Source organism: Equus quagga, chromosome 1 (genome assembly GCF_021613505.1).
Source record: "Equus quagga isolate Etosha38 chromosome 1, UCLA_HA_Equagga_1.0, whole genome shotgun sequence".
In the NCBI taxonomy this organism is placed as follows: Eukaryota; Metazoa; Chordata; class Mammalia; order Perissodactyla; family Equidae; genus Equus; species Equus quagga.
In genome coordinates this window covers 53,932,034-53,945,754 of record NC_060267.1, presented here as the reverse complement: position 1 = coordinate 53,945,754, position 13,721 = coordinate 53,932,034, and the positions used below count along the sequence as shown (strand labels likewise).

Sequence of the window (13,721 nt, the reverse complement as noted above, 5' to 3'; positions counted from 1 at the left end):
AGTTTAAAACTCTTATTGAATGTCTACTGTGTCTACTGTTTAGGTGCTGAGTCGAGAAGCTTCATGGAAAACGTCCAATCCTACATAACATCAAAATTTCAAAAACAATTGTTTAATTCTGTCGTTTTTCTAAAATTGCCAGAATTTCTTTAAAATGCAAGGAAGATTTTAGACAAAGAAAAGGAATTTACAAGAAGAAAATCAAACTCTTGATTCAAAAAAAACCATCTCTTGAACAGATTTATACTGCCTATTAAATAAAATCGAAACTCCTGAGCCATGTGTTCAAAGTCCTTCAAGACCTAACTCAAAACTAAAGCTTTCTCTGTTTGTGGCCCACTGCCTCCCACAGCCCACATTATTCACTTAGTGCAGCCAGTCAGCGAAACTTCTAGAGACCATCTACCATGTTCAAGCCAGTGGATGTGAGCAAAGAAGACAGTCAGTCGGGGGGCTTAATGGCAAAAGGCTGAAATGGACACACTAATCCTCTCTGCTGACTGGAGATTCCTGGAAGAAATTCACAAATTTCAAGCCCATCCTCAGCTTAAATTTTTAAACTCATTTTAATTTTTGAAAAGATCATCTAATCATATGATTTAAAAATTAATAAGCATAAAGAAGTAAAGTGAATAGTTTCCCTCCCACTCCAGTCATTGGTCTGTCTTATTCTCACCTCTTGCCCAACTCCAAGTCATCATTGTTTTCAGTCTTTGGGGATTCTTCCAGAACTCCTTTGGGTTAACCCAAATCAATTTTTCTCTCCACACAAATAGTAACATAAACCTGTTTTTTGCAGCTTTTTTCTTTTTCACTTAATATGCTTTTAGAGATCTTTCCATCTCTGTAGATAGAAAGCATCCTCATTCCCAGTCCCTACACAGAGCCTGGCACATGAAGCCACTCAACAAGCACCTCTGAATGAATAAGTGCATTTTATTTTACAGATGCATAGAATTCCATTGTATGGATACGCCATAATCTATGTAACAAGTCCCTGTTGATGATATTTCACTTGTCTTCAACTTTTTGCTACTGTTAACAGAATGCTGCAAAGAAGAAGTTTTCCCATTTCTCATTTTACATATCCACTAGTCTATCTGTAGGATAACATCTTGGAAATGGAATTTTTGGGTCAAAAAATATATTTATTCATGATTTTGACAGATACTGCCCAAATTCCCTCCTTGACAGTTATACTCATTGACATTCCCATCAAAAATGTAGAGAATGCCTATTTTCCAAAAACTTCTCCAAAAAAGGTATATTATCAAACTTTAGAATTTTTGTTAATCTGATAGTAAAAAATAGTCTGGTATAATTTGTATTTCTCTTACTACGAGTTAGGTTGTATAAACTGTTCAAATTCTTTGCTCATTTTTCCAATGGGTTGTTGGTCTACTTAGCAATTCCTAGAAGTACTTCATATACTACAGCTATGAACCCTTTGACTGTGATAATAAGTAACAATAGTTTTCCTAGGTTTTTTTTTTTTTTTTCACTTTGCCTAAAGTACCTTTTAGCTATGGAAATTTAAAAAAAATTTTATGTAGCCCATAGCCTTACTTAACTGTAAACTCTTTGCCAATAGGAAACATGTACTATTCACCTCCTATTGATAAATGCTCAATATATCCCTGCAATAAAGAAATAAACACTTCGATACCCGCTTCTACTCTCCCTCATCACACTCCTGTATCCTACCTAACGGTTCCACCTCCTTTACTGTCCTGCTCACTGCCTCCATTCTGGTCAGTTCTCTCCCTCTCCTGTCTTGGTCCTATGGTTTGTACAGTCTATGACAGAACAAAGTGCTTGACCCCATCACGTGCTTCTTCTCCCCACTTCAATATCCCAGATATAATAACATACAGTGACAATAACATTTTCCCTTATTATGTCTCATTTTCCTCTCAGATTACATACTCCTTGAAGATAAGTAATGCCTTGATTATATTCCTTGGACTTAAGAATGAGGATATGATGTAGCTGGTAAGGAAACTACCCTCTCTATATTCTTCAGAAGTACTAGAGCATTCATTGTACAAGTACTTGAATAACTTTTAAATCATGATGCTCAAATATAAGCCAAAAGTGTTAAGAAACACACTGATAGAAACTTAAAACATTTCTTTCCTTACTCTTATCCTTTCCAAGTATCTCCTTGGAAGGAGCAAATGATATCCCCTACAATTTATATATCAGCATTTTTTTTCTATTTCAATTTAAATTCTTTGAACAGCAGGAATTTCAACACTTGCCTGAGGAATCATTCCAGAAAACAGGAGACATGCTCTAAGATTTTTCCTTTCAATTACATTCACATGAAAAACAAATATTTATTCTCTCCTGGCACTTATACCTCTCTTTTCAGGCTGTATACACCCAGAGACAGCAAAAAGGAAAACCTGCAACCCAGGTCCAGGGAACAAGTGGATGTGCTGTCGTCCCATTGTACTCCCATCTTCCTTGGGTCTCTCTGAGTTACCACAGATTTGCAATTACTTCTAGGAGTTGCCCCATGGGGGTCAGTGGAGGTGGAGACCAAGTGGGCAACTACCTAGAATTTATGGCCCAAATAACTGGATGGTTCTGTGAGAGTATTTCCAAATTAATTCAAACTTACTTCAGTAGGTTATTTTAACAATTTATAGCAGATACTATAAGTAAGGCATTTTGTAACTACCATGCAAACTTTCTAAAGAATTGAAAAATATAAATATATAAGGGAAAATGAAAAGGATAACAGGAGAGGAAACATAAGTAGAAAATACTCATATTGCTATTTCATTGACTAATATGAAATTCAGTAATGAAAAGATCAATATTAAGATCATTAAATAATCTATCAAAACATTTCAGTCTATTTGTTCCTCTGTCAAGTATTAAGAAAGAGGGAGAGGAAAAGCCCACCCTTTCCACCCCTATTCTCTTCCAGTACCTGAAAGCACTGATAGAAAAGGGGGCTCTTTTTATTAAGCGCTGTTTTCCAGTGGTGAGATTCATTTGCTTCATTTCTGTATACAAAGACAAAGATATCAGATAAGTCATAGAAACACATTGTACTAAACTGTCACGAAGATCTGTAGCCACACTACACGATGACCAGGAATCACGGAGCTCTGGGAGGAGCTGACGAGCACAGTATGCTAAGGATGCTTTACCACAGATCTAGTTATCATCTCATAAAAGTGTCCATCAAGGAGCACAGCTTCACTGCCTGAGCTAAGCTCAGACATAAGGATGCTAATCCCACACACTGCTCAGTGTGCAGGGTCTATTCCTTTCTGTATCATACTTAGGTTAACCTGACACTCAAACAGAAAAGTTCTAAACTTAGGAAAATTAAGAGTACTAGGAAGAGAAAGAAACTATCGTACTGAATCCTCTGGTTAGTTTATTAAGCGGAAAATGTACTTTGATTTCTCCAAAAATTTTGGAAATGATAAAAAAGATACATTACCATTATAAAACTTGCACAATTCACAGAATTTCAAAAATCTGTACATTTTTTACCTTCTCTTTAAATGGTATAGCTAAACCAAAAAATAGAAAACCTAGCTAGACTCAATACATACTTATATAGTCATGCATTGCTTAATAAGAGGGATATGTTCTGAGAAACGTGTGCCTGTGCACACATCACAGAATGCACTTACACAAGCCTAGAGGGTGTGGCCTACGTCACACCTAGGCCGTATGGGAGTAATTTTATGGGACCACCACCATATATGTGGTGTGTCATTGACCGAAACATCCTAATGCGGCACATGACAGTATGAGATTCTAGTGATAAAAGACTAATTAACTAACAAAGTATTATTTTCTTCTTTCATGTATGCCTTAGCTATGGCAATAGTTATCAGGTCCGTTTCTTCATTCCCACAAAGTCAAGTCCTAAGTCTTAACGCGAGATTCCAGTCAGTTTATCTTGTCTAATTGGCATCATTTCATTCCAAACCCACGCAGGCAAACGCTGTGCTAAGCACGTCTGCGCTCGGCTCTGCACACATCGGCATCACAGCCGCACAGGGGGAAGCACGATCTTCTCAGCACGTGGAGCGACGCCTGTGGTGTCTGCTTCTTACAGCACCTCATTTTGAGTTTACTTTTCATTATCTTTATAGAGAACTTAGCTGGCTGTGGCAGAATGGTTGGGGCTATTTTGCAAATAGTACATATAAAGTGTGAATACCTATACCTTTGAAACAGTATCATTATACAGAGGGTTGGGCAACTTGAAGTATTATATGTTACTCCTGTTCTTTGATAAAGATTTTTTTTTAATAAACTGCATTGTCTGAGAGCTTCAAAAAACGACAGTTTACTAGAAAATATCCTTTCAGAAACAGGTGGCTTGCTGAATTATCTCCCAAATGCTTTGACAAACTTCATCCTCTCCATGAAGCCTAATGTGTTTGGTGTCATTATGTCTCAGTATTGCTTCAAACTGGCAGTTGTACACAAGACTAACGTGCCCACCAGGCACCTTCTGCCTAGACTGCAGCAGGAAGACAAACGCCAGGGCCCCTTAAAGGCGGCCTATCTGCCTAAAGCCCTAAAAAAAGTTATGGTTAGTCAGGAGTAAGAATCTAATGGTTTAACTCTTGATAAAAGTAAAAACACTTTGGTGGGCAACAACCCACAGACTTGGTTGCATCACTTCTTACCAGATAACCCCTTTCACTATTTCTGGGCCTTGGCTCACCCAAGGGACTTTCCTATGGTTTCACCGCCCCACCCCAGCAAAATACACACTAACTCTGTCATAAAGACACTAGTCACAGACACTGGGAAAGAACAGCCAGAGCACTGAACTGCGGAGCAACCAAAATGTACCTCCGTTAAGAAGGCTCCCATCCAGGTCGTGTTTGCCTCTAGCAGCAAACAGCTAAAGCTAGCAGCTTGAAACTGCAGGGGCTGAATCCAACAGGTTTTCCCTGGGATACCTAGAAACATGCCCATACATCAGAGATGAGATCCAAAGTGGCTCATCTGTGGAGACCAATGAAATCAGAAAATGGCAGAAGGCAATGTCCACTGAAGAAAGATTTCTGGCAAGGACACCAAGAGATGGGTTATTCAGCTGAGGTTTGGTCTTAAAACTATCACCAGCTACCTACGACTCTGTCCCTTAACCTCTCAGATTGATCCTTAAAATAAAAAAGTTCCTACCTATTTCAAAAGACTGATGGGATGATGAATAAAACAACAACTAAAAAGTGTTTTATGTTCCTTAGAAGAGAAGCATTACATAAAATCAAAATATATGATAATCTCCATATACATTAGTATCTATAAGTATATAAATACTCCTTTATCAAAGGTGATGTTGCTCAAGAAGGTTTTGAATCTTGAGTTTTGACAGAGGTATTTTTGTGTATTACAAAATGATTTGCTTCACTGTTTACAAATATATTAACTAATCCTGATCTTCAGAGCTATAGATTTTACCATATCAATATACTAAAAACACACAACTATTAGGGAAAAAAACATACCTGCAAAGTCTATCTTGTAGCTGAATTTGGAAGTAGTAAAAGAAATGGAGCCACAAGGGTTTGTTTTGAAGCTTTTTTCGATATCTTCACTGCTAACTGAACACTGAATGTTGGTATCCGGCTTTAAGACAAACCAGAAAGTTTCATTTACCAGCTGTTCACATTAATGGCTTGGCCACAGAGGTGGTACTGTGGTCACAGAGACAGAGAATGGCGGGAGGAGGGAAACTCACTAATCTCCTGTTCTAGTTCCCAACACATGGGGGAGAAGCCCGGCTAAGCCAGCACACTGAAAATGGTGCGAGGATTTCTAGCAAAGGAACTTCAACAACCGGTTACAGTCCCTTTTTCCAAATTATTACAATTTTCACAAATTGTTACAATCATTATACTTCTCAAGTGGCTCAAATGAAATCTTCTTTAAGTAGTCTTGTGAGTAAAGAAGACCACAAGCTTCTGAGTATGGGTTGAAATCTTAGCTTAAGCACTGACTAGCTGTGTGTGACTCTGGATAAATTATGTTCACTTTGCTGAGTTTCACTTTCTTTGGCTGTAAGACAGTGTTCAGATCTGCTTCGGAGTTCTTGTGAGCATAAAGGATAAGATACATGTACAACACCTAACATAATACCTGGCGTACAGAAGGCGTTTAATATGGGCTTGTTCTCTTCCCTTTCTCTTTGTCCACCAAATCAAACTTGGAGTTGCTCAGATGTACTGACACCATGCAACTCTCAGTCATATTCGCCCTCTGTACACACAGTAAACACACAGTTTCTTCTAAATAAATTATTGTGAAAACCTGGGGAAAAGAAAAGGAAAAGAACTAGAAGAATTTCTAATTTTTCTTTTAGTTAGGCTGATTTCCTTCAGGTTTCATTTCTTTTAGGTTCTGCATTCACACTCATTTTAGACATCAGCAAGATGACGCTAAGTGGATCTCAACTCTTGTGCTACATTCGAGGACAGGAGATACCTGAAACATGTGCCACTTCCCACACTCCGCCAAGTAAAACCAGCCCCACTGTGTGTCTGAGGTGTCCATCTCATCCATCTCGCTGTCTGTCCTTCCGGATAACAATTCTTCTGTTTTGTGAAACATTTCCTGAAAAGCCAGAAAGAGGTGAAGGAAGAAATACTTTTCTTAATAACCAATGTGCTTTTTACACATCATTGTTCTTCTTATGAAGAACTGTATTCCAAGAGTCTTTTCCACAGTGACACTTTAAAAATAGCATTCTATCATGCATACTAGCTCTGAAGATAAACGTTCACAAAGGCTGACTACCATTGCTCAACAAATAAGACAAGCAATAATACACTCAGGTAGGGTGTATCAACGCCCACTCAGCCAGTTAAGCAAGCTGTATCAACATCTGTAAGCACTCCAGATTGCCAGCATGGTGACACTTCTGTCTGATCTTATCTTCATGTATTTGGTCAAAAGGATCTATGCTATCACAACTAGTTAAGACCAAATACTTCTGAGTTTTGTTCTAAACGTTCATTATTTCATTTAATGGCCCGGAAGGATGTTTATAATATATAGTGTTGAGTACAAAAGAAGGTCACAATAAGCAGAAATAGTATGATCCAATTTGTTTTTGTGAGGAAGATCATCTCTGAGCTAACATCTGTGCCAATCTTCCTCTATTTTATATGGGACACCACCACAGCGTGGCTTGACGAGCAGTGCTAGGTCCATGCCTGGGATCTGAACCTGCAAACCCCAGGCAGCTGAAGTGGAGTGCACGAACCTAACCACCATGACACCGGGCCAGCCCCCAGTATGATCCAATTTTAATAAAAAGAACATCTATGTTCACCCATATAAACGTATGTGTATGTACATGTATGTATGTATGTCTATATGTACACACACACAGAAAAAAGTCTGGAGGGATGTACAACAATTTATCATAGTTTTTTCTGAGTGTTAGGATAATAATAACAATAGTAACTAACCCTTATATGGCTCTGAGTATGTGCCAAGCGCTGTTCTAAGGACTGTACAGATAGTAACTTGTTTAGGCCTTGGAACAATCCCGTAAGACAGGTGAAATTATTATCCCAAATTTATAAATGAGGAAACTGGGGCACAGAGAGGTCATACAATGGGGAAGCCAGGACTCAAACCCAGCAGTCTGAGCCAGAGTCTGTGCACTGAACCACCATGGTAGACTGCCTTAGGCTACATCACCGCGACTTTATAATCACACTGCATCAAGTAAGTCCTGTACACATGATCTTTGAAAAGTGTTAACATACTTGGGTGGAGGTTACGAGGAAGAGAAGGCCAACCAGAAAAGGGGCAAAGAGGTTAGTCAAAGAAGAGTAAACTTTATCTGGAATGTGGCTTTCTGTCTCCATTCTTTAAGAGTTTTTAAATTATTAATTTAAATTTGCATAACTAATATACAAAAACATTCTCCTTGCAAAAAATCAGAACATTCAAGATACACCTAAAGACTCTTTTGACCATCACATCTATTCCTGGCACCTTGCCACCTTCCTTCTCCAGGGTTGACCAATGCTACCAACTTACTATGTATCATTCAGACTTTTCTGTGTGTGTGTGTTTAATCAGACACACACAAACATATATGGTTATTGGTGAGCTGTCAAAAATTTGATTTCCTAAATCTTTTGATTTTTTTTTCCACAAGAAATATGTCCTACTTGGGTAATTGGGAAATTTATTTATTTATTTTTTGGTCAGGAAGATTGGCCCTGAGCTAACGTCCATTGCCAATCCTCCTCTCTTTGCTTGAAGAAGACAGTCGCTCAGCTAACATCTGTGCCAATCTTCCTCTACTTTGTATGTGGGATGCTGCCTCAGCATGGTTTGATAAGGGGTGTGTAGGTCCACACCTGGGATCTGAACCCACGAACCCTGGGCTGCCAAAGTGGAGAGCGTGAACTTAACCACTACACCACCGGGCCAGCCCCAGAAAATATCCATATTTCAAAGGTCCATCCTGTTTCCAGAAGGTGTGTGACCTGGGATAAGTTTCCGTTACCTTGTCTGGGCCACAGTTTTCTCTTCACAGAGTGGAGGTTAAAGGCTCCCTTCTCACTGGGTCGTTGTTGGAAATGAGTGAGATAACGCACTAAAGTACCAAGTACAGTACCTGAGCTTAATGAGGGCACTGGTTATTTTCTACTCATGTTTGGAAACTCTCTCCAAGGAATGCTTTATGATTACTTTCCAGATTTTTCCTTCATGTCTTAAAGTTGATTGGCTGCTAAGAAACGAAAAATAGAACACCCTAGGATCAAAAGCTTCAGGTTTAGGACCCATTATTTACCTTATATATTTTAACCAAATAATAAAGGCAATGATTTAACACTTAAGATCAACTGCACAGGGTAACCACTCACAACGCCCGTTCTCCCTTCTATTGCTCTTCGCAGCATTTGGCCATTTTACTGTGAGAGAGAAAGAAAGCAAGAGTGGCCTAAATTTCGTGTGTCTTCTGAAAATAACCAGAACAATTTGGAAGAATGAGTTTGAAGCTAATAGTTAAGATAAATATTTGGCTTATGAGTTGTCTTTTCTCTATTAGCAAAGGGAACGGGAAATAGAAAGGCAGCCTTTATACAGCACGCAGCCAACCTGTGCGCATTGCTCCGTCACACTGGCCCGAAGATCACACTTCAAGCCAGGTTACCAGCGAAGGTGTTTTGCCAAAGTCCTTTGAGAACTTCTTGCCATAACCAGCTTTGGGTGGGACCTCGGACAGACGGATCTCATCCTTACTTTAGACAGGGCAGCACTATGGACAGGGACCACTGCATTGAACATTCCTAAAGCATTTCCGAGTGTGTAAAATTCCATGTCGATTTCTACTATTATTTTCCTCCACAAGCCGAGGTGCAGAAGTCATTATTAAACAATTAAAGTTGGCAAAAAACTGAAGCAGCGAAAATACAATGATTTTGTCTAGCATCCTGGAACTAGCAGGACAAAGAAGACTGAAGAGACACCCAAGGCCTCCTGAGTGCCTCTCTTCCCGACGCTGCCGACCCCCTCCGTGTCATTTCACTTACGGACCATTGTCCCTTCTCTCCTGGGGCCAGTGCCCAATAGGACTGCTTTGCTTCACAGATGCTGTGGCTTTCTTCCCAAAGACTCAGTCCATAAGACTACAGCTTACAGTTTTCTACAATAACGTTCCTCTCCAAAGGAATGGCCATTCTGTGTAATTAGGCTCAAAGAGTGAGTCCAGTTTAATCAACAACTTTAAAATACTGTAACCAGAGCAATAATGGATCTAGGTTAAAATACACTTACAGGCAACAAAAGGAACGTGTGCAAGCTGCCTGCCACGTAGTGGGCAATTAATAAATGTTAGCTGAGTCAAGTAGTTCAGCCACAATGCCGTACTCTGTCTTGATTTTCCAGTTTTTAATTGGCAGATACTGATACTTCCTGCACGTCAGGCTCTGAAGGAAAAAAGCTAGGATGAAATGGAAATGCATTTTGTAAATTTTCAAGTGCGATGGGTATGCTGGTGGGACCTGTCCCTAATGCTATCTATTCCAAAGGGAGTATTTATGGAGCCTGGGAACAGTCTGGATCATCAGATTGAAAGGCCACGTGGAAAATGGGTTTAAAGTCAAAATCCTGGTTCATCGGAGAAAAGTAATGCCACCTTGCAGACTGGATGAAAGCTTTCTGGTAAGTTCACTACAATAAACAAAGTGTAATTTCTGTTGTTAATATAAACATAATATCTTGAGGAAATCATATTTGGTAATGAAAACTTCCTTGTCTTTTACAGAAAGAAGATCCAAAATCTGATATTAAAAGCTTAAAGATGGGGTGGAAATTTTAGAATGACAAGGTAAGAGTTCAGAGGATCCTCTCCCCAGCAAAACCACATTTGAACAGATGAACATTATTTGAACAAATAAACAAATTTAAAGTCTCTGGAAATTGTCCTAAGGGCATACAGCAAATGAAGAAACATTTATTCAAGAAAATCTACTAAATCTCAGTCAGAACAGGCAAATGTCCGTGGCACTTGCACCGCCATCTGCTCCATTACCCGCACCCCACCAGCTCTGTGTTACAGAAGGTCCACCGGAGGTGTGTGCAGACAAGACAGGAGCTCCCTTTGCCTCCAGCTCCCAGTCTGGGGCTAGTTTCACCCTGGAGGGCACAGGCTGCTTGTGTTTCTCATCCATTCACCCCAGAGGTGCAGGGGTCTATCCTGGGCAGGCACATGCAGCAGGCTGGTCTCCTTTCCTTTAGCCGGTCCACTCTCATTTGGCGGAAGCTCAGCTCCTGGCCCAGCAGGCTAAGAATACTACCCGACTGCTACAGCCCCAGTTTGCTCAGCGGGTAGAGATTTCATGCCAAGAGGAGTAAGTGAAGAAGACCAGGATCAGTGGTTACCAGAGGGGAAGGGGGTTGGCCAAAAAGGGTAAAGGGGCACATATATAAGGTGATGGATACATAATAATGTACACCTGAAATGTCACAATGTTAGAAACTATTATGACTTCAATTAAAAAAAGCACAAGTAACAAAAGAAAAAATAGATACAATGGACTATATCCAAGTTAAAAGCTTTTATGTTGCAAATGATACCATCAAGCAAGTGAAAAGACAACCTGCAGAATGGGAGAAAATATTTGCAAATCATATATCTAATAAGAGACTTACATTCAAAAAAATATAAAGAACTCTATAACTCAATAACAAAAAGATGAACAACCCAATTTAAAAATAGGCAAAGGATATCAATAGGCCTTTTTTTTGGAAGATACATAAATAGCCAGTAAGTACTTGAAAAGATGCTTAACATCACTAGACATTAGGGAAATGCAAATCAAAACCACAATGAGACACCATTTCACACCCACCAGAATGGCTAGAATCAAAAAGACAGACCATAACTAGTGTTGGTGAGGATACGGAGAAATTGAAACCTTCGTACAATGCTGGCGGGAATGTAAGATGGTGCAGCCACTGTGCAGATGTTAGCTCAGCAACAATTCCTCACGCAAAAAGAGGAAGATTGGCAACAGATGTTAGCTCAGGGCCAATCTTCCTCACCAAAAAAGAAAAAAAGGTGCAGCCACTGTGGAAAATGGTTTGGCAGCTCCTCAAAAATTTAAACGGAGTTACCACAAAACCCAGCAATACTACTCTTAGGTATACACCCAAGAGAAATGAAAACATTTGTGCACATAAAAACTTGTACATGAATGTTCATAGCATCATTACTCATAATAGCAAAAAGTGGAAACGACCCAAACATCCATCTACTGATGAATGGATAAACAAAACGTGGTCTATCCATACAGTGGATTACTCAGCAATAAAAAGAAATGAAATGCTGATTCACATATAACATGAATGAACCTCGAAAATCTATGCTAAGAGAAACAATCCGGACACAGAAGGTAACACATTGTACACTTCCATGTATATGAAATATCCAGACTAGGCCAATCCATAGAGACAGAAAGCAGATTAGTGGTTGTCTAGGAGTGAGAGTGGGGAGTAGGGTACGGGGATTGACTGCATGTGAGGTTTCTTTTAGGGGAAACAAAAATGTTCTAAAATTAGATGTGGTGATAGTTGCACAACCCTGTGAATATACTAAAAACACTGAATTGTACACTTTAAAAGGGCAAATTGTATGGTATGTGATTTATATCTCAATAAAGTTGTTCTTTAAACAAAACGAAAGACCAGGAGCTGCCACCACCCCTCCCAGCCAGTACCCACGCAGAGTGCAGTGTCACTCCAGGAAAAGCGGGCCCCAACCCCAGCTCCCGGTGCAGTGGTGCAGATAGATGTTCTATTGGAGAAAGGCACACCACAAGGACAAAGACCTGCGCATCTCAACCTGAAGAGACTGACTTTATTTGGAACAGAGAGTAGAGCATCTCATGCCTAAGAGGACCATCAAAAAAAAAAAAAAAAGAAAAAAGAAAATCTTGGTGAAGAACAATAAAGAAGAGGTTTGAAGCTCTGAAACAAGCAGAATGGCAGAACAGGCAGAGATTCAATACAGAGAACCAGCAAGAGTCAAGAACCCTCCTGGGATTACAGTTAACCAGAGGACATTACCATATGTTATGCCATAAAACAAGTCTCAACAAATTTACGAGGAATAGAATCATACAGACTATGTCTTCTAACCAAAATGGAATTAAATTACAAATCAATTAACAGAAGGAAAATTGGGAAATTCACAAAGCTGTGAAATTAAACAACACAATACCAAATAACCAATGGGTCAAAAAATAAATCATCAGGGAAATTAAAAAGTATCTTGAGATGAATGAAAATTAAAATACAACATACCAAAGCTTAGGAAATGCAGCTAAAGCAGTGCTCAGAGGGAAATTTATAGTTGTAAATGCCCATATTAAAAAAGAAGAAAAATCTCAAATTGAAAACTAACATTCCATCTTAAGAAACTAGAAAGAGGAAACTAAACCCAAAGCAAGCAAAAAAAGATAATAATAATAAAGGTTAGAGAAGAAAAAAAAAATGAAGTTAGAATAGGAAAACAACAAGAAAGTCAACAAAACCAAAGGTTCATTTATGTGAAAAGAAAAAGAAAACTAAAACTGACAAACCTTCAAACTGACAAGGAAAAAAGAGAGAAGACTCAAACTACTAAACTAAGGAATGAAAGAAGGGACATCAATACTCATCTTACAGAAATAAAAAGGATTATAAAGGAACACTATAAACAACTGTATCCAAGATACCTCAGATGAAATGAGAAAATTCTTAGATAAACACAAATTATTAAACTGACTCAAGAAAAAAGAGAAAATCTGAACAGGCCTATAATACATTAAGAGGTCAAATCAGTGGTTTAAAAACTTTCCACAAAGTCTAGTGCCAGACAGCTTCACTGGTGGAATCTAGCAAATATTCCATGAAAAACAAATACCAAGGCTTCACAAAGTGTTCCAAAAAATAAAAGAGGAAGGACTACTCCTCAAACTCATTCCACAAGGCTAAAAGTACCCTCATACAAAAACCAGAAAAAGACATCACAAGGAAACTAGAGACCAGTGTCCCTATGAATACAGGGAAAAAAAAGTCTTCAACATAATACTGGCAAACTGAATCCTGCAACACATAAGAAGGGGTGTACACCATGACCAAATGGGATTTTTCCTAGGAATAAAAGGTTGGCTTAGCAGACCAAAAAAAAAGAAAAAAGAAAAAAAATCAATTAATGT

General features: G+C 38.9%; 1 protein-coding gene across 6 annotated transcripts in view; it reads right to left on the bottom strand.

Annotated features, from left to right (window-relative positions):
• The window catches only part of PARP11 (poly(ADP-ribose) polymerase family member 11), a 37,162-nt gene that overhangs the window by 6,719 nt on the left and 16,722 nt on the right, over window positions 1-13,721 (bottom strand). For 2 of the 6 annotated variants that reach the window (XM_046678000.1, XM_046677996.1), the window contains 4 exons: window positions 8,633-8,746; window positions 6,478-6,606; window positions 5,502-5,622; window positions 2,942-3,017 (listed from right to left, as the gene is read on the bottom strand). In XM_046678000.1, coding sequence (XP_046533956.1) covers window positions 2,942-3,017; window positions 5,502-5,622; window positions 6,478-6,603 — 323 coding nt within the window. In that variant the 5' untranslated portion in view covers window positions 6,604-6,606; window positions 8,633-8,746. Of the gene's footprint in view, window positions 1-2,941; window positions 3,018-5,501; window positions 5,623-6,477; window positions 6,607-8,521; window positions 8,605-8,632; window positions 8,747-9,795; window positions 9,992-13,721 lie in introns of those variants that run through there. The other 4 variants (XM_046678008.1, XM_046677990.1, XM_046678015.1 and 1 more) reach the window with 3 other exon arrangements.